This window comes from Zalophus californianus, chromosome 12 (assembly GCF_009762305.2).
Source record: "Zalophus californianus isolate mZalCal1 chromosome 12, mZalCal1.pri.v2, whole genome shotgun sequence".
Classification (NCBI taxonomy): Eukaryota; Metazoa; Chordata; class Mammalia; order Carnivora; family Otariidae; genus Zalophus; species Zalophus californianus.
In genome coordinates, this window is record NC_045606.1 from 78,374,685 (window position 1) to 78,393,831 (window position 19,147).

General features: G+C 39.6%; 1 protein-coding gene across 1 annotated transcript in view; it reads right to left on the minus strand.

The window, feature by feature from the left end:
- The window catches only part of CADPS2 (calcium dependent secretion activator 2), a 509,442-nt gene that overhangs the window by 317,828 nt on the left and 172,467 nt on the right, over positions 1-19,147 (minus strand). Inside the window, 1 exon segment of the mRNA XM_027573409.2 lies at positions 10,329-10,661. Coding sequence (XP_027429210.1) covers positions 10,329-10,661 — 333 coding nt within the window.

Consider the following 19,147-nt stretch of genomic DNA (forward strand, 5'->3'; position numbering starts at 1 on the left):
GAGCTTGGCACATAAATGCCCAACAAATTTAATAAAATGATTCCAAGTACTATATAGAAGGGATTTCTTGAATATATAATGTTGTTACTGGTTGATCCCCTAAAGATTTTTCTGTTAATTCTATTTTCTTACCTTCCCGGTTCTACTCTTAACTGACTCCAGGACAGTCAAGAGTGCCTTCTACCATGACACATGCAAGGGTCACTTCATTGTCATCTTCCCTGACCTCTGAGCAGCTTGTGGCATAAACACTCTCCTTCTTTGACAAGTCTTCTCTTGGCTTCCCTGACACCACACTCTGGTTTTCCTCCTACCTCACTGGCTCTGTCCCTTCTGTGCAGCCTCTAAATCCTGGTGTCCATAGTACTCTATCCTAGGCCCCTTCTCATCTTGAGCTCCAGACTCTCCTAAAATGATCTCATAGTGTCCCCTGGCTTCAAATACTAACTCTATCTAAATGATTCCCAAATCCATATGCCAACCCTGATGACTCGCTGGAATTTCAGATCTGCATACCTGACCACCACCTGCCATTTCCACATGGATGTTTAGTATTTCGTTTTCAGCATGTACAAAACAGAACTCCCGATTTCTCCCCCACACTTTTCCCTCCAAAAATGCTGCTCCTTGAGAAGAGGGAATGCCATATAGAGAGCCTAGAACAGTGCTTGACTAGAGTAGGCACTATGTTGAAAGAAAACCCTAATCACAGATGCCCCATCAGACCATGGTTAACAAAGGCTGCATCATATAAACATTAACAAATGGAAAGAAAGCCATTAAAACATACTACCTTTTCTATAAAAAGGGAGAGGAATAGGCGGTATTACTCAAAGTTCTAGTAAATGGTAGGTCTTATGCCATAGACCCAAGTGGACTCCCAGTTTCTGCCTGAATTCCTAGACTTCCATCTTTGTCCCTTTCCAAGCAATCAGGTGTTCTAGTGTTTTGACTCAAGCCAAAGTTCCCAAGTTTGGGGGGAGCCCAGAAGGATTCTGAAGCACAGAATCTGAAGGGCATAGATCCAAGAGAACGTGAAAACAGACTCCTAGGGTCCAATCCAGTAGTCTAGGAACTTCACGGGCAACTGAGAAATAAAACAGGACCATACAAGGGCAAGGAGCAGGAAAAAAAAAAAATAATAATAATGCCGGGTCATGTCCACAGGGTGGCAGGGTATGGAAGATATGAAATCCATTCTTTAGGCCCCAGAGAAGGATCTTTCCAGAATCCCAAACTGTTCCTTTCATGTCATTGCTTACAGCCTACCTGTGTTCCCTAGCTCATGATAAATTCCAAGCTCTTCTGGCTAGCATTTAGGCCCTTAATATTCAAGTCCTAACTCTTTAGCCTCATCTCCTGCTACTCCAGCAATACACATGGCATACCTTCCTAACAGATTCCAAGCTTTTCACTCTCCTTGTACCTTTGTAAATGTTATTTTCCACCTGTCTATCAAATTTCTTTCCATCTTCTAAAATTCAGGAATTTGTGCCTTCTTAGAATCTTCATTAAACTTTCATTAAAGCTCCAGACGAAAATTAGGTTTTCCACACTGCCAGATCACCTCTTCTTCCTGGACACATTGCTAGATGGTTTCTCAGCCTCCCCTACAGTTTGAGGTCACCTTGGCATTAAGTCTTCGATGGACAGTCAGGCCAGGGATCCCCAACCTAACCGTGCATCTTCATCACCATAATGTAGAAAGAGGGCTTTTTTAAAAATAGACAGTGGGTCCTATTTTCCACAGATTGTTTCACTTAGTCTGAGGTGGGGCCCAGGTGTCCAGTGGTTTTTAAAGCTCCTTGGGTCATACTAATGTGCAGCCAGGGTGAACACTAAAGAAATCTGTGCAAACTATCATCTATTAAATTAAAATACGGTCATCCACATCCTCACATCATGCTGTATACATACCCTCAGTAACATACTGTTTAACTATACCATTTTCTTTTTTTTAACATTACATTTTCTTTATAGATCTGTCTCCTCACCACATGTAAATACCTTCAAAGAACCAAATCTTGTCATTTTTGCATTTTCCCTTGCTGACATTTTTTAAATATCTCATTTTAATTTTGATAGAATATTTTCATGGGAAAGATATAATTACTTATACTTGGAACAGTATATCCATATGATCCTTTTTCATTAAGAGTTGAGAGCAGGTCTTGAAGTACATTAGCAAAAATACTCCCGCACCCCTGCCCCGCACCCCACTACTACTACAAAGATGCCTCGTCTCTAAGATGTCTGTTCTCATTAAAAAAATGGGGCGCCTAAGTGGCTCAGTCAGTTAAGCATCTGCCTTCGGCTTAGGTCATGATCCTAGAGTCCTGGGATTGAGTCCCTCATCTGCTTCTCCCTCTCCCTGTCCCTCTGTGTGTGTGTGTGCACAGTCTAATAAATCAATCTTTAAAAAAATAAAAAATGGAAAAGTCGGAATACCACCCTACTTTCTATAGGCTAGATCTGGGTAATGAAGAATCTAAAAATAAATCCAAAGAATGTGTGATGGTAGCCTATACCTGTGATCTAGTCCGATTTGTGAAAAAGTGAATTAAAACATTTTAGGAGAAATCTTACTTAGGAATATTCTTACGTAGTTCCCTTATATATAGGCCCATAGGTAAAAAAAACAAAATAATGCATAGTCAAATGAAAAAAAACTTACTGATAAAAAATATGTGATTTAATATATTAAAATTGTATTCACAATTTTAATTTTTAGAGAGGAAATTGATTCATTATTACTAATCAGATATCCAAATTCATTTAAATGAAATCAGAGTCATCTAATTTATATCACGACACGTTCATTTAAAAAAGTGAACATGGGGGTGCCTGGGTGGTTCAGTTGGTTAAACGTCTGCCTTTGGCTCAGGTCATGATCTCTGGGTCTTGGGATCAGCCATGCACCGGGCTCCACACTCAGCGTGGAGTCTGCTGCTCCCTCTCCTTCTGCCCTCCCCCTGCTCCTGCTCTCTGTCAAATAAAAAAAAAAAAAAAAAGTGAACATGTAGGGTGCCTGGGTGGCTCAGATGGTTAAGCGTCTGCCTTTGGTTCAGGGTCCTGGGACTGAGCCCTGAGTTGGCCTCCCTGCTCAGCGGGGAGTATGCTCCCCTTCTCCCCCCACCACCACTATCGCTCTCTCTTGCACACTCTGTCAAGTAAAATCTTAAAAAAAAAAATGAACATGTATATAAATATTATGGCCATTCCAATTATTAATTCCAGAATTTCAAAAATCAGATACTATAAAATTGACTCATTCTTAAGGTCTGAAGTTTCTTCTTGCTGTACCCTAAAACATAACTGCCATTTCATGGCATTTACTTGAAGATTTTCCTCAGCATTTGAGCTTTAAAATTATCTAGATTTGAAAAGTATAACCTCCTAATTGTCATTTCTACAGCTTTATTTTCTTATTTTGAAAATGATTTTTGTTATCAAATTTAACTGCCTCTGTAGGGTGTGCTTTATTTCTGCCAAAGTAGACAAGTTATATTAAATAAAAAGTATTATCAAATCACACACTAGTTGAGAAAAAAGAGGTGAAAGGCAGACAGCAATTTCCCTCTTCTACTTTCCTTTGACATCCTGAATGCAGATCTTCCAAGGGAAGACTCACAGTGAGATGGGCAAGAAACACAGCAACTGCCTAGATTTGCTGATTTCCTTAAAACTCTTAAGCCCAAACTGCTTAAACTCCAAAGCTCCAAAAATTCCTGAGAAAGGGTATCATAAACCTACTTAAAAAAAAATTTTTTTTTATTTGAGGGAGCAAGCTGTCCAGGCACGTGGCAGGGGGGAGAGGCAGAGGGAGAGGGAGAACCAGACCACCACCCCCACTCTGAGCAGGGAGCCTGTAGCAGGGATCCATCCCAGGACCCTGAGATCATGACCAAAGGCAGATACTTAACAGACTGAGCCACCCAGGTGCCCCTGAACACTACTTTTTAACCATTTGTAAATTATTCCTGCTTATCCCTTAAAATGTGCAACTATTCTGTAGTATCACTCAGAGTTCTTACAGTCTTCAGACTATAAGAAATTCGGGTAGAGGGATATTTAGAGGAAGATTTCAGTTAAATTTCCTTGGACTCTTGGGTAAATATGGATGGGTCACTTTTTTCAGTTAATGGAATGAGGTTACGCAATATTAATAAAGGTAGCCTTGGGCAGAGAAGATGAGGATTCAGATAGCTGTCAAATTCAGTTACCAATTCTCTTAAAATACAAATTAAGAAGTAAGAAGAGAGATACTGTTGATATGGTCCCACCATGCACACTCTGGTCCTGTAGGACCACATCGCTCTCCAGTTCGCAACACCCTTAACCTACATCTGCTAATTGTCATCTCAAACCACAGTCCCTTCTCTTTCTTATACTCCAGCAGCAACAAAGACCTGGAGTTCCCCAAGTGCCAAAGCTGTTTTGGATGCTTTACAACATGCTCATCCCTCCTGGCAGAATACCTCTTTAGCATCTTATTCTGGTGTTTTCATGACACTCCTCCAATACTGTGTTCTTTTCAACCTCAAGAACACAGAGCCAGGATCTCACCACACCACTGTGGCATTTATGATGGCGTTTTTTTTTTTTTTTTCTTTTAAAAAATAAATCTAGCAAAAAACTAGGTCTGGTCTCTGTGTTCCTATCATTCAACACACTGCTTGGTACATAATTTATTATATTTGTACATGATTATGGAGACTAAGTTAACTACATGACTTGAACATAATGTATTACCCTTTGTCACATTTTATTTTTTTTTAAAGATTTTATTTATTTATTTGACAGAGAGAGACACAGCGAGAGAGGGAACACAAGCAGGGGGAGTGGGAGGGGGAGAAACAGGCCTCCCGCTGAGCAGGGAGCCAGATGAGGGGCTCAATCCCAGGACCGTGGGATCATGACCTGAGACGAAGGCAGACGCTTAATGACTGAGCCACCCAGGCAACCCCCCCCTTTGTCACATTTTAAAATAATCTTTAATAACCTATTTTTTGTTTAAAGGCAGCTGATTACTAGTACCACTTAAGTAGCAGCATTTTATTAAAAAATAGGTGAAAAAATTTTTAACAAGATTATAAAATACATGGCTTTAATATCAACTGTTTCTTTAAAGGTGTAACTATATTTACTTGAAATTCACTGCATTTTCTTAAAACTACTCTGAAATTAAACTTTTCACGAACACACTTTTTCCTTCTGTCCTGTTACTTCACTGTACTTCTAGTCAAGTAAATCATGGCTAACAATATCAGATTCTTATATTGTTATGTTGCTCATTTTAGAATGAGCTCCTTCCTTCGTTACCTAATGCTTTGTTCTGTAAATGTGCAGCAATACAAACACACTCAAACCAAAGAATCCAAAGTGTGGCAGGTGGTTTTACTAGCACAAGAGCTAATCTATGAAATATCTGGATTGTTCTTATTCTTTATTTTTTGGTAACATGTAATAATTTTTCTTTCAATTATCCCTAGTTTTATAATTTGTGATATCCTCTACATTCAGGTTTTACTTTCATGCCTTAATTTTGATAATTACTAAGTTCCTGGCTCTAATCAAACATAATGTAACCACCTCTGCTTTTCTGTTTTTCCATTGCTGATGCTGATCCTACAGCTCTGGGACGAGACTGTGACCACATGAAGCTCGGGTGGCATCAGGCTGCAGCTCTGGCACTGCACCCTTCACATTCTGGTTTTTCCTTAAGTACCAGGGACTATGCCATCCTGCACATCTTAACAGAACAGCTCTGTATGCAGAGCTTCTGACCCTGAAGCAAGCACATATCTGAGAGATGTCGTAGGGGACCACTACCAGCAAAAAACAAGGGACCAGCTAAGGGTGAACCAATACAGAAGAGTTACAGTTAGTAAGTCTCTAAGCCTTTCCTGAGATGTCAGGAAAGTGGAGTAAATTTCACCGACCTGTACCTGGAGCCAGGTTCCAACAGCTCAGCTAGCTTTAAGGTCCTTTCTCCACTCCCCCAAACCCTGCTCCACTATTCCTCTTCTCCAACTATTCCTTTCCTGTAAAAGGCAGTCTACTGTCTGTGCTTTCTATCACCTTTTCTTTTTAGACCTCTGTTGAAACACAATGGAAGAATAAGATACATATGCCCTTGAGAAAGAAAAAAGAATCTCAGCCGTTTTCGTCCATTTTCATTATTTCACTGACTTCATAAAACGATTGTTACTCCAAAGTACAGCTCTTCCTTTATTTATATGAGTATTTTTTTGTAATTTTTTTCAAGTCTATCAAAGAAATAATCCTTAAGAGTTTTTCAAATCTCAGAACCAAAGGAATTGCAGTTTGAGCTCAGACCTGTAAAGAGATTGGAAGTCGTCACTCCCATTTTTAAAACAAAGAGCTAAACAACCTGAAAATCAATGACTTTTCTTGGACTTGTCAGAGAACGAAGGTTGCAGGGCAAACCACTAACCCAACACCTGGAGACACAATCAAAACCAGAGAGGTGTAATATTGGAAACAGAAGTCAGTGGGGGCCATAAAGAGTAGGACTACTTACCTGACAACTAATTTGGACAAATTACTAGAAGCTGAGTGCAGAGAATGAGAAACTCCTGGTGCTGTCATCAGAAGGGGACTCTATAGTAATCCCACTAAGTTCTCATTGTAGGGATCCAAGAAAGATGCCCCTGTAGACTTGGCAGGAAGAAGGGAAGAAAAACCACTGTTAAAACTCCCACATTCTTCTACCTAACAAAGGGGGATGGATTTTGCCAAAAGGAAACACTGAATAATTGTCCCTGCTGGAGAGAGAAAAGGCTACCCTCTGCAGTCTTTTGCAGCCTTCTGAACTCTTCTACTGGGAAAAATAACACCTGAGTGAAGAGGAGGCACAACTTCAAGGAAACAGACTGGATATCCTTTAAACGAGGAAGGGAATAAGGCACATGGTGGGAAGGGAAGCCATACTCCTAGACAAGGGACAGAAACATCTGTGAAGGCTACAGCCCCGAGACCTAGGCCTACTAAAAATCCAGTCAGACTGTAGAACAGTCCCTACTCCCCGACACTCTACCACAACACCAACACAGCTCCGGGGTAACAGCGGAGGAGCTGTAAGACTCTTTCTGAAGATGAATACTCAGGAAAGCCTCAAATCAAAAGGACATTAGGAGAATTTGAAGCTTCTTGCACCTACAGACATTACAATAAACATTAAACACAGCCTACCTTCCATCAGATTAATGTAAATTCTCACACTAAAGGCAAATATGCCTCAGTTCTTATAATCTGATACAACAGGCCTGGCTTTCAAAAAAAAACTTACAAAACATGCCAAAAGAGAAAATGAAACACAGACTGGAAACAAAGCAAGCATCCCAATGGGATTTAGTGGTGACAGAGATGTTATTAAAAAAAAAAAAGTTTAACTTAGATTAATAAATTAAGGGCTCTAATGGAAAAAGTTAAAAACATGCAAGGACAGATGGGTAATGTGAATAGGTAGATGGGAACTCCAAGAAAGACTCAAAGAGAAATGCTAGAGGTTAGTAACACTAGCAGAAATGAACACAGCCTTTCATGGGCTCATCAGCAGACCTGAGGATTCTGAGGAAGAGTCAGTGAACTTGAAGAAAGGTCAACATACACTTCCCAATCTCAAATGCAAGGAAAAAAAAAAACAAAAACAAACAAACATCCCATAACTGTGGGACAATATCAAATATAGGTGACACAAATATAACTGGACTACAGGAAGGAGCTGAGAATGGGACAGAAGGAAAATCTGAAGTAATCATGGCCGAGAATTTTCCACAAACTGAATGACAGACACCAACCCACAGAAACAGAAAGTTCAGAGAATGCCAAGCAAGAGAATCATAAAGCCTATCCCTAGGGCATATCATACTCAAACTCAGGAAACTAAGACAAGGAGAAAATACTGAAGTCAGATCACAGGAGCTTCAGACTTCTCATCAGAAAGCATGCAAGCAAGAAAAGCATGAATTGAAACCTTCAGAGTGTTGAAAGAGAAAAAAAGGCTGAGAATCCTATATCCAGTGAAATTATCCTTTAAACATGAAGGAAAAACAGACAAACAAAAACTGAGGACCTCATCACCAATTGTCCTGCCTTGCAAGAGGTATTTAAAGAAGTTTTTCAGAAAAATAAGGAAAATGACACCAGTCAGAAACTTGGGTCTACACAAAGAGTATCAGGAGAAGGATGAAGGTAAAATACAAAAATTTTTATTTTTCTTGTTTTCTTATTCTTACTATCTAAAAATTAACTATTTAAGGCAATAATAGTAACAATGCACTAGATGATAAAAACATCACGGTAATGAAGGACAGAAATATCAGTGAAATAAATGACAGATGTCACAAGGGATGGGAGGGAGGATTTGGAAATTCTCTATTCTAGGACAGCTGTACTACACTTGAAGACTTATAATGTTATTTGAATATGGACTTGAATATTTTAAAATGTAGATTGTAAACCCTAGAGCCACCACTAAACAACTCCTAACAAAGTTTAAAAAAAAAAACACCAAAAAACACAGTACATCAAAGGAAAATCACATAAAACTGAATCACATAAAATGCTCAATTCAAATGAGAGAAAGCAGAAATGGGTGGGGAAGGGGACAAGGGATAAATGACAAATCCAAGGAAGTGACAATCCTTAACTAAGACTGTAGAACTTCAGCCAACTATATCACTTTAAATATAAATAACCTAAACATAGCCATTAAAAGACAGAGATGTCCAACTGGATTAAAAAGAAAAAAAAAAACAAAAAACCCAAGAGGCAATTTGATGCTGTCCACCAGAAACCCACTTTAAAAACATAAGGAATCAGATAGGTTAACAGTAAATAGAGAAAGACACCAGGCTAACTAATCAAAAGAAAGCTGGAGTAGCTGTATTAGTTTAAGACAAAGCAGACTTCAGGAAAAAAAAAAAGTTATCAGGGATAAAGAGGGATTTTATACAATGATAAAGGAGTTAATTACATAAAAAGACATAACACTGTTGCAATTATTAAAAAAAAAAAAAAAACAACTGATGTCAGCGGACGTTATGACCCTGTAACACCCAGTATAAGTTTCAATGCATTTGTTATAACTCATTTTAGAGGTCCATCTGCTCTACTAGACTTCAACATATGGAGATACGGAGAACAAATATCTTCATTTGCTCAGCTTGGTTTCCCCAACACCCAGCAAGTCAAAAACTTGAATAAATACTCAATAAATATCTACCAAATGTGTGAATCTGAATTTAACTAAGTCATGTTCATCAATATTTAGCTGTACAAATGAGTTACTGTTTCATTAAAAATACAAAGTCCCAGTTGCATTAACCTTTTAAAACAGAAGATTGTGGTTTTATAGTCATCTGCCACTATTGTCAAATAACTACCTGGTTTAATAATAGTGAAAACAATTATGACGAATGCATGAATTGTTCACAGGCTTAAGATGCTACATTGCTTTACTATTACCTGTCAATTTATTCATTTGAAGTGATTCACAAGTTAGTAATGCAAAGCAAATGATACACATAGAAAGCAGAAATTAAGAGAAGATTTGTGAAAAGATTAAAAATAAATGTAAATGTACATTATAGAAGTGTAACTCTAATGAATGCATGAATTTCAAAATGCCTGAATTTTGTCTATTTAAATTGTATATTAGGGCATAGTTAAATAATTTATACCACCAAAATAAACAAAATGCAAACATGAAATGAATACATTAGACAAATCATAAGGCCCAAAGATGAAAGATGTGGAACATGATATTTTATTCAATTTGTCCTATGTATGATTCAAATAACAACTGAAGAGAAAAAATATTTCTTACTTGGTCATCTCTAAATTACATAGTTCAGCAACATTTTCATTCATTTCTATCCGGCTGGGTTAAAGAAATTCTGAAGTTTCAATTCCATAGAATTCAGAAGACCAACATAACTTTATGAAAAAAATTATTTTGCAGTCAGTAATACCTGCCTATTATAAATTGCCCAGCTTTTTTAGATAACAGCTGATTTTCATTTTATTATTTGGGGTATTCCCCTTATGTACCCAATAGGTAAAAACCTGATGTCCTAACATAAGGCACATGGGAACAATTACTTACAGGATAGAATGTACTGATATTCTTCTCCATCAAATAATTCTTTCAAAGTTTCTTTCAAATACCACTACTCAATTTATTAAAATTCATTTTCACTCAACTTTGCAAAGTAATTATAAAATGTACATTTTCATAGGCTTGTAAATATTTGATGTTCATTCTGAGCCAGGTGGGGGAATGGGAAATATGGACCACTTACCTGACATGCATTATAAAGGAGTTGGTGTTCTAGTTTTTTAATACCCAGAATCTGCTGAAACATCTCATAGAGTTGTTCCTTGCTCAGAATAAGTTCAGACACAGCACTTAGGGCCATTCTATTGGACTGTTTGCACATGTCCTCTTCACCTCTGTAAATGGCATCATATTTAGCTATCCATGAACTAAGCACCGTCTCTTTGCTCAAGCCATCAATTTCTGGCAGACTCCGCACACGTTTTTCTATGTTTTTCTTAAACACCTCTCTGAAGTCATTAGCAGAACACCCTCCACTCTGAACCATTCTGGCCACTCGATCACTCTTCAGAAAAACCTAGAAGACACAAAAAACAGACAAAAAACCCATTTACAATTAGGCAGGAACACTAACACTCCTTGCTTCTAACAATCCAGCCAGAATTATGACACCAAGTATTCTACAATGATTCAAAATGTTTTATAACATATGGTAAATAATGACATAAAGGACCCCAATCTTCTAAAATGATGAAATGTTTACAAGAGGCAGTAATGAAAGCTAAGAAATCGTATGATGAGCCAACCTGAACTACATGCATCCCCACATGAAGGTCATGGGCATCTCTGCAACTGAATCCTTTCAGAGTTAAGAAGTTAATTGGAGATGTAAACTCAACTTCTTTATCTGTAGAGTTCTGGCTAGTTTTTCAGCAGGGAGGGGGTTCCCAATTATTTGAATGAGGATCGGAAGGTCAATAGCTGATATCCAAGTCAGCACCCAGCATGTATAACTTAATCAAAGCTCCTCCACAGCTGGGGGATTAGGGTGCAACCATCCCCCCATCCCTGACTTCACCAGTCCCCCAACTTCTTGCACATGTCTCAGAGCCGGTAAGAATGGATGACAGAAAAGCAAAATCTGTAAGAAATATCTAGATGTTCCCTAGTACCAGGCAATAACATACAAAGACAACCACAGAGAGAGAAGTTCGTGAAATTGACAGGAAGAGGTGGGTAATAATGTCTTACTGTGCAAAACATCAGAGTTGGCCTTAGAACTCTCCTTTCTTCTAAGTTACAGACCCAAATATCAACAAATATCAGTCAAGATTCATTAAATATCTATTCCATCATCAATAGTCCTAAGAATCCTCTTCGAAGCAGGTAACACTGCTTTTATTCCTATTTTTCCTATGACGACAAAAAATTCTCCCAGAAGAGCCTGTAGGATTATTCAGTGCAGTCCCCATGAGTTAGATCTGTTAAGCTTATGAAACAAAAATCCATGTCAACTTTTACCCTAAAAACTGACTTAGAATAATGGTACTGAGTTAGGACCCCACTACTTGGACTAGACTATCATCATGTCTGTCTGGCGTGTGGGTAAGCAGCACACATGTTCTGTATAAAGTGGCCTCACTGGTCCCACTGACCATCACCTGACTCTAAACTTTTCCCCAATATTTGATTTCTCCCCTTTTAGAGTCATTCACCCAAAATGTTGTTTCCTATCTTTGCTCAAGGGCCAGAGGATTCCTGACTCTCGAACATTTTGGCTAATGTACTGAAATAGGGGTTATAAATTCTACATTGGGCAAACATTCAACACATATACACAATGTTTCCTGTCTCTTCATCAGCTGTGCCTCAGTCAGTATAGAAAAGACTTATTTTCTGTTTCTAAGCTGAAACTAATTCTTAAGAGACAGGTGTAAGAATAATGCCTTTACTTTATGCAGATCAACGAAAATAAAGATATTCCATAAGTACTTTGTCCAAGAATACCATTAACTACTTCGGGACACATTAAGGGTGCCTTCATCTCCTTTGCCACCCTCATTTCATTGCACAACTCTCACTGGGTACTAGAATTCAAGATAAATTATATATACATGTATTTTTTTCCCAATTCCTATGAGACTTTTATATTGTTAAATGGGAACATATGGAAGCTCAGGAGTCAAAGTAGTCAATTTATTACTTTTCTGTGCTACCCTCCCAGTACCCTGCCTGTGTCAGCACAACTTTACAAAGTTTTGGAGGGACACTGGAGGAAGAAGGGCTCTCTTCTTACACCTGCAGGCATGGGGCACGAACACGTGGGCAACTTATTCCCAGCCTGAGGGTGGCTTCCTAGTGCACCGCCTCCACTGGCAGATCCCCAGTGAGTTCTACAGTGCCGCACCTCAGAAGGCAGACTTCCCAGTTGTCCCATTAGTGTGGCACTTCAGTCAAACTCTCTGCCATGCAGTAGGACATGCCACATCTTCTCCAATGAGGTCTGGATCCCAGGCTTTGAGATGTGGGGAGCAGGACCCTCTTCCAGATTTGTTCCTTCCCTGGATGCTGTGCTCCCTGTATCTGCTACTCCTATATTCTCCAGTTTTCCTCACCCATTGCAACCAATCTCTCACTGATTAAATTTTCCCTACTCAGTTGTGTGGTTTCTGTCTCCAGATTGCACCCCGATACAGAAATAAAAGTAACATTCTTTCTATGGGAGAGTATTTAGAGTTGAGACAAACAACTTTTAAAAATTTGGTAATTGCGTACGAAGCTGGAACAGCAAGATCTGTTTAATGTGCAATATAAATACCTTAATGCTGGCTTCAGAAAAAGCTTTTAATTACTTGGTATCTAATACTTTTAAGTTGGCAGGGATTTTTATTTTTCTCAACTTCTGCCTAACTCAGTCCTCAATTCTACCAAGTAACCCAACAATGTTTTTTGAAGCAAGGATAATAAGTCTTTGGAGTGTTAACTCCCCTATAAAACCCTACCTAAAACCATACTAACTCAGTCAAATTACATGTTATTTATGGATACTTACTAAGTAACCTTGTGTCAGGCCTTTTGCTAAGTATTGAGGGGACAGAAGAGTGAACGGGCCAGAGACCCTGCCCTCAAAGCTCACGCAACCAGGGAGAGACAGGATAAATACAGTAAGAGCAAGAATGGCAGCCTATTCAAGGGGAGTAAAGAAAAGGAAGTTATGAACTCCACCGTCTAGGGACAAGGTTGAGGACAAAGGGGGCACAAAACAAAGACAGGGACCTGTGATTTGAATGACCTGTGGGTTGAAGGGGAAAAGGGAGAAAACACATTTCAGGAAAACAACAGAAGTAAAAAGCATAGAGGAATAAACAGCATAGCCTTTTGAGGGCAACGTAAGAACTTTCATCCTGCAGGAGCATTAAATTTAAGGGTGAGGGCAGCAAAAGTTGTGCTAAGCAGACCAATAGAGACCAGATGGCAAAATGCACCATGTGCCAAGCAAGGGATCTGAGCTCTCTCTGATAACCGAGAGTCGGTGATGGCTGGGAAACTCAGGTATTAACATGCTGAGAAACAAGAGTTACACAAAAAACTGGTGGCAGCATCAAGGGTAGAGGACAATAAACCAGAACAGAGATTGGGATATCAGTTATCCAACAAGTACAGCAGACCAGGTAAAAATAGGAAGGGTTTGATCTAGGGCAAAGGTCATGGGCTAGAGAACTAGGGAGAGGTAAGAGGGAGTTAGAGAAGACAGAATTAACATATGTTGGTTATTTACAGAATGTAAAAAGGCAGGAAAATTTTCATGATTTTTTTAAAACTGGGGTGCCTAGATTCCATTAACCAAAGAAGAATACAGATGAACAACATATTTGTAGAGGGGGTGGGGGGGGGCATCAGGGATTATTAGCTTAGTTTTCGTAGGAGTCAGCTTTGAAGACAAAGTAAACTAAAAACAAAGAGTCAAGAACAAGACTCTAAGAAATACCTACATTTAAACAATTGGCAGAAGAACTTGATCCAAGAGAGGCTGGTAGTGTCAGAGAAGTAGAAGGCAAAATACCGTATTAGTGATCAAGAGGGGAGAGCATCTCAAGAGAAAGAGAACCAAATGCCACAAGAGAAATCAACTAAATTAGGAATAGACTGGTCTTTATCATCAGAGGTCACCTTTGACAGAGATTTCCTGGTGTGGAAGAGAGTGGGAGCCCATCTACAGGAGATGAAAGAGGACAAGTTGCCAAAATTAAGACAGCAAACGTCTTTTCTTTTAGGAAGCAGGAAAAAAAAAAAGGGAATGAGGGAGAAGCTGGACTGGGAAACTGCATTTAGGCAAGGAGGGAGACAAGTCAGGAACGGGGTAGTTTAAGGTATGGATGACAAAATAATGACGATGTGGCCCCCCTGAGATTAGGACTGCAATTTCATGTGAGACCTGAAGCAGAAACATCAGCTAAAAGCTACTCCCTGGTTCCTAACGTTAAGGCACTGGGAGATGACAAGACATATTTATCATTTTGAGTTGCTAAATTCTGGGCTAATTTGTTATACAGCAATACGTAATACATTCATAGACCCACACAGTTTACTCTTGCTTCATGTGGGTCTCCGTTATATCATTTTTCTGAGAGAAGTTACCCCCCCACACCCCCGCCTATTTGTCATTCTTACCCTTTTATCTTGCTCTAGTTTTCTTTTTAGTACATGGCACCAGATACATATTTGTCTCCCCAAAATAGAGAGTATGTACCACCAGAGCAGACACTCGGTTTTGTATGCTTCTGAATCCAGTGCCTAATATGGAGCCTGTCCTATAATTAGAGCTGAATAAAGATTCGTTGAAGAAAGTAAGGACTATCTATAGACACTGAATTCTCTTGAAGCTAAAGAAGATTAGATAGGCATCTAGCTCCCAGATTTCCTGAGCTATGGATGCCTGTGTGAGAGGAACCAGGAGACGGATACACACTAAAAAACCGAACGTATAAGACGTGGTATGGCTGAAAGGAATACACTCCAGCAGACAAGAGAGAGTCTGCATGAGGAAGGAAAAGCAATGATCTGAAAGCAGAAGTAAGCAACAGTCCTCCTCTGATCCGAGGTATAGGAAAGGAAGGTCTACCATCCTAAGAAGGCTGCTTCTCTCTTCCGTGCTCCCCTTTGGGATTCTGTGCTGACGAGCATCCGTTTTGCACATGCTCCCAATTCTGACACCATCACAAAGTGCAATCCAACAAATGATCCTCGTATCACTCAAGCTTCAGACATGGCTAATACCAACCAATAGCTCTCCTTACGTGTAAGGTTACGGTGCCAGTGGGACAAATCGCATAACAGAATGCATGACTTTTCCTATTGTTTGCTCTGCCTTCTATCTGCTTCAGTGAATGTCAGATCCTACTTCTTCTGAGACCTGGAAACCATTCTCAACTCCTCCATCCTCTCCATGTTCATTTCCCAACTTACAACTTGTCACTAAACCCTCATGACCCCACCAGCCCCTAAATTCCTCCAGATCATCTTTGCCTCCTCTTGTGCCCACAAGAGTTCTTCACGCCCCTCATTCTGTCTCAACTGGCTAAGAGCAACAGCCTCTTAACTAGGCTTCCTGCCTCACAAATTTTCCTAAAAGCCACCCAACTCCCATTTCCCCAACTTTTTCCCTTCAGTAGTATCAAACTAGTGGTTTTGTTTGTTTGTTTTTTAAATCTGGTCATTTCAATCCTTCTCCAGCTTACAAATTCTTCACTGACTTTCCACCAAAATTGTCACCAAGGTCCTACTTCAAATAGCTCCAAACTGCCACTCTGGCTTCATCACTAGGCATTCTCCCTTGCTCATCCTCCATGCACTAGCTCCACTCGTCTTCTTTCCAAAACTTCACACCATCTCACCATCATCTAATTATCTCTTAATAATGCATCAGATCCCTACTCCATCAACCCTTCTTTAGTGATTCCTTCACCAATTGCCTTGAATCAGCCTGATCCTGTGTTGTTTGTATGTAATCCCAGTACCCTTTTTTTCTCCTTTAAAGTACTTATCACTTTGTAATTGTGATAACTAAGTGCAGGTTCCAGTGCCATTTTTTTTTTTTTTTTTGTACTCACTATAGAGTGTAAGCCTCCACAGTGGAGAGTGAAACCAAAGACGGTTTCTTAGTGCCTACCACCAGTCCAAGCACTAAGAGCAAGCACTTAGAAAATATCCATGGAATGAGCTAATGAGGAGGGAATGAATGGTATGGATGGTTATTTCCCCAACCATGCACTTGCATAACTTCAATTAACCACTAAGATTTACTGATTTTCAATTATATGCTTAACCTAAGACATAGACCTTGTCCACATGAATGGGAGAAAGACATCTCAGAAGGATGCATGAGTAATGTCACAGAGGAAAGTAAAACTAGTTTTGTGAAGAAAAATGTATATTGTTTAAAAACAATGCATAAATGACAATCTGCTATAATTGCAGAAATGATAGTTTTTAAAGATTTTTCAGGTATTATAAGTTATGGAACTAACAATGATGGACTTAGTCCCAGGAGATATAAACGATCTTAATCTTGTATCCTCTCACAGAAATAATTAAATTAAAGGCAGATAAAGTGTGGCCATATAAAGAGGCTGGTCCTAGAAGTTGGTCCCCAAGCCTTGGATGCATACGTACCAGCTTTCTGCTCTAAGCCCCAGGATCCTCAAAGAGATTCTGTCTGGGGTACATCTAGGGCACCATACTGGTACTGAAGCAGCCATGGGAATTCTGTTTATGGACAAACTCACTGATGAGCAGGTATTCTGTCTCCCTACAGCTCTTCACATGTTATCTCCTTTTGTGCCCACAATCACCCTATGCCATTTTTATTTTTATTTTTTATAGATTAAGTGATTTAGGCTGTGAAGTAACTGGCCTAAGGTCACATATTGGAAGAACAGAGACTAATGGAATCCAAAAGCAACAGTACTTATTCTCTCGAAATTCTCCCACTCCTATCCAAGTTTCACCCCTGGCAGCCATAATTCTGATTGGTAATTCCACAGATGTTGGCCCGTACCCATCAGTGACCTTTAATGTGAAAATGTCACCGAACACCCAACCAGTTCAGTGTGGGAGTTAGAAAAGGGACATCAAAAAACTGTAACATAGCATGTAGTCACAGTTTTCCATATTTTAGCGAGTTATATCTTGTACAGGCGCCTGCTGAGCACCAATGGTGCTTTCCATTCACCTGCTCGGTTTATATACTAAAAAAAGTCATGGTGAGTAACAAAACTGAAATGTGAGGACTACCACAGAATACTGTATCTGCAAAAAGTCTGCTCAACTGTCCAAATAAAACTTCAAATACACTTTCCCACAAAAGCACTTATTGTTCACACGTTACTTTTGATCTGATCCATGCATTGCTTCTTGGCTTCAGGATTGTATAATGACGAGAAGAACATTATCTGCTTGCCAAATCATTGTGGCTATCCATGAGATGCTTCCTGGGAAGGCTGCCCACATGTGTTCTGCCAGAAAAACACGGAGAAAGTACAGAGCCCCACTTGTAAGAGATGCCTTCTTCTCCTTAATAATGCCAACTACTACTAATTCCCATAATGTATGCTGTGCATAAACAATGGCTGTTTTTAAAATGATTTTTCAGGTGTTACCAATTCATGAAGCCTTTTAACAGTGATGGATTTAGTCCCACTACGTGTCAATTTCTCATTTTCTATTGTCAACACCAGTATTTATCAGCTCACTTCATATGCCCAAAGCCAGTCATTAGGTTCCCTATCGGGACTGTATTGTGTCATCCTCTTCATCCATCTGGGGTCTTTCAAGCTGCCTTTCCAGTCTTCCCTTCCATCTCTCTGGAGAACATAGTTTCTGTTCCAATAAAGGGGCACACTTGTTTAGCACAACACGCGACAAGTTTCTTCTCCCATACCTCACCCATTTGTTCCATAAATATGTTGTCAAAACATACTATGTGCTGGGCAATGTGCTCAGTGTTGGAAATATACTAGCGAGCCAAAGATGAGTTTGCTGCCTTCACAGAACTTACACTGGAGGAAAAGAAATAATTACACAAACTAATAGGACCGCAGCTTAGTGAATACTATTAGGAATTTCTGGAGTCATGAGAGTTTGTAACCACGTTCTGAACTCATCTGAGGAGGTCACAGAGGATTCCCTAAGGAGGTGAGTGGAGATATGAAAATGGAGAGGAATTCATTTAGAAATGTGGGGAGACCAAGGGATAGTGGATGGGGGAAACAGCTGGTCTAAGTGGGCTTGAAATGGTCCTTGGGCTTCAGTGAAGGGAGAAAGGATCTAGGGGCATGAGAAGATGCCAGAGAGGAGGGACAGGGTTCATAAGACTTGGAAGGTATTTGGCTTTTATCTCGAGGACATGGAATGCTTTCCAAACATTAAAGTCAGGGAGTCATGTGATTAAAACAGCATTTTGAAAAAAGCTAGAATATTAACCTTCACAATACAAAGTAGGTGCTAGCATCTATTCTAAAGGCTTTAAAAAATAATCTAAAAAAATTAAAAAATAAAGCATAGAGGGGGGAAAAGAAACAGGCCAGAGATCACGTAACCAGGAGTGGAAGAGTGGAAAAGTGAAAGTTTAAGCCCAGACGGTCTCACTTGAGAGCCCTCTTCTTGCCCTGCCCCCCCCCCCCCGCCCCCATGCAATCCAATTTGGGGATTTACCAGCTTATGGTTCATTAAAAAGGAGCAACAGATTTTAGGGGATGAAAAGAATCGGGAGGTGGAAGTTTCTGTTACTCTCTACCTCCTCTATGAAGCTTCTCACTGCTTGATACCATTTCTTTATTCTGAGCCTTCAGGGAGGAGCTCCCCATCCTCCCTGAAGGGATCAAACATAGCTGTCCTCATGCCACAGCAAATTCTGTAGAGCATCACTGTATTTCTCCCTTCCTTAGGCTATGAATTTCATTAGACCTGCACCCTTAAACCTCTGTAAGGTCTGGTATCATTCAACACTCAAATTTCAAAGGCAATCATGAGGTCCTTTTATTAGTAATGTACTTTGGAAAGTTA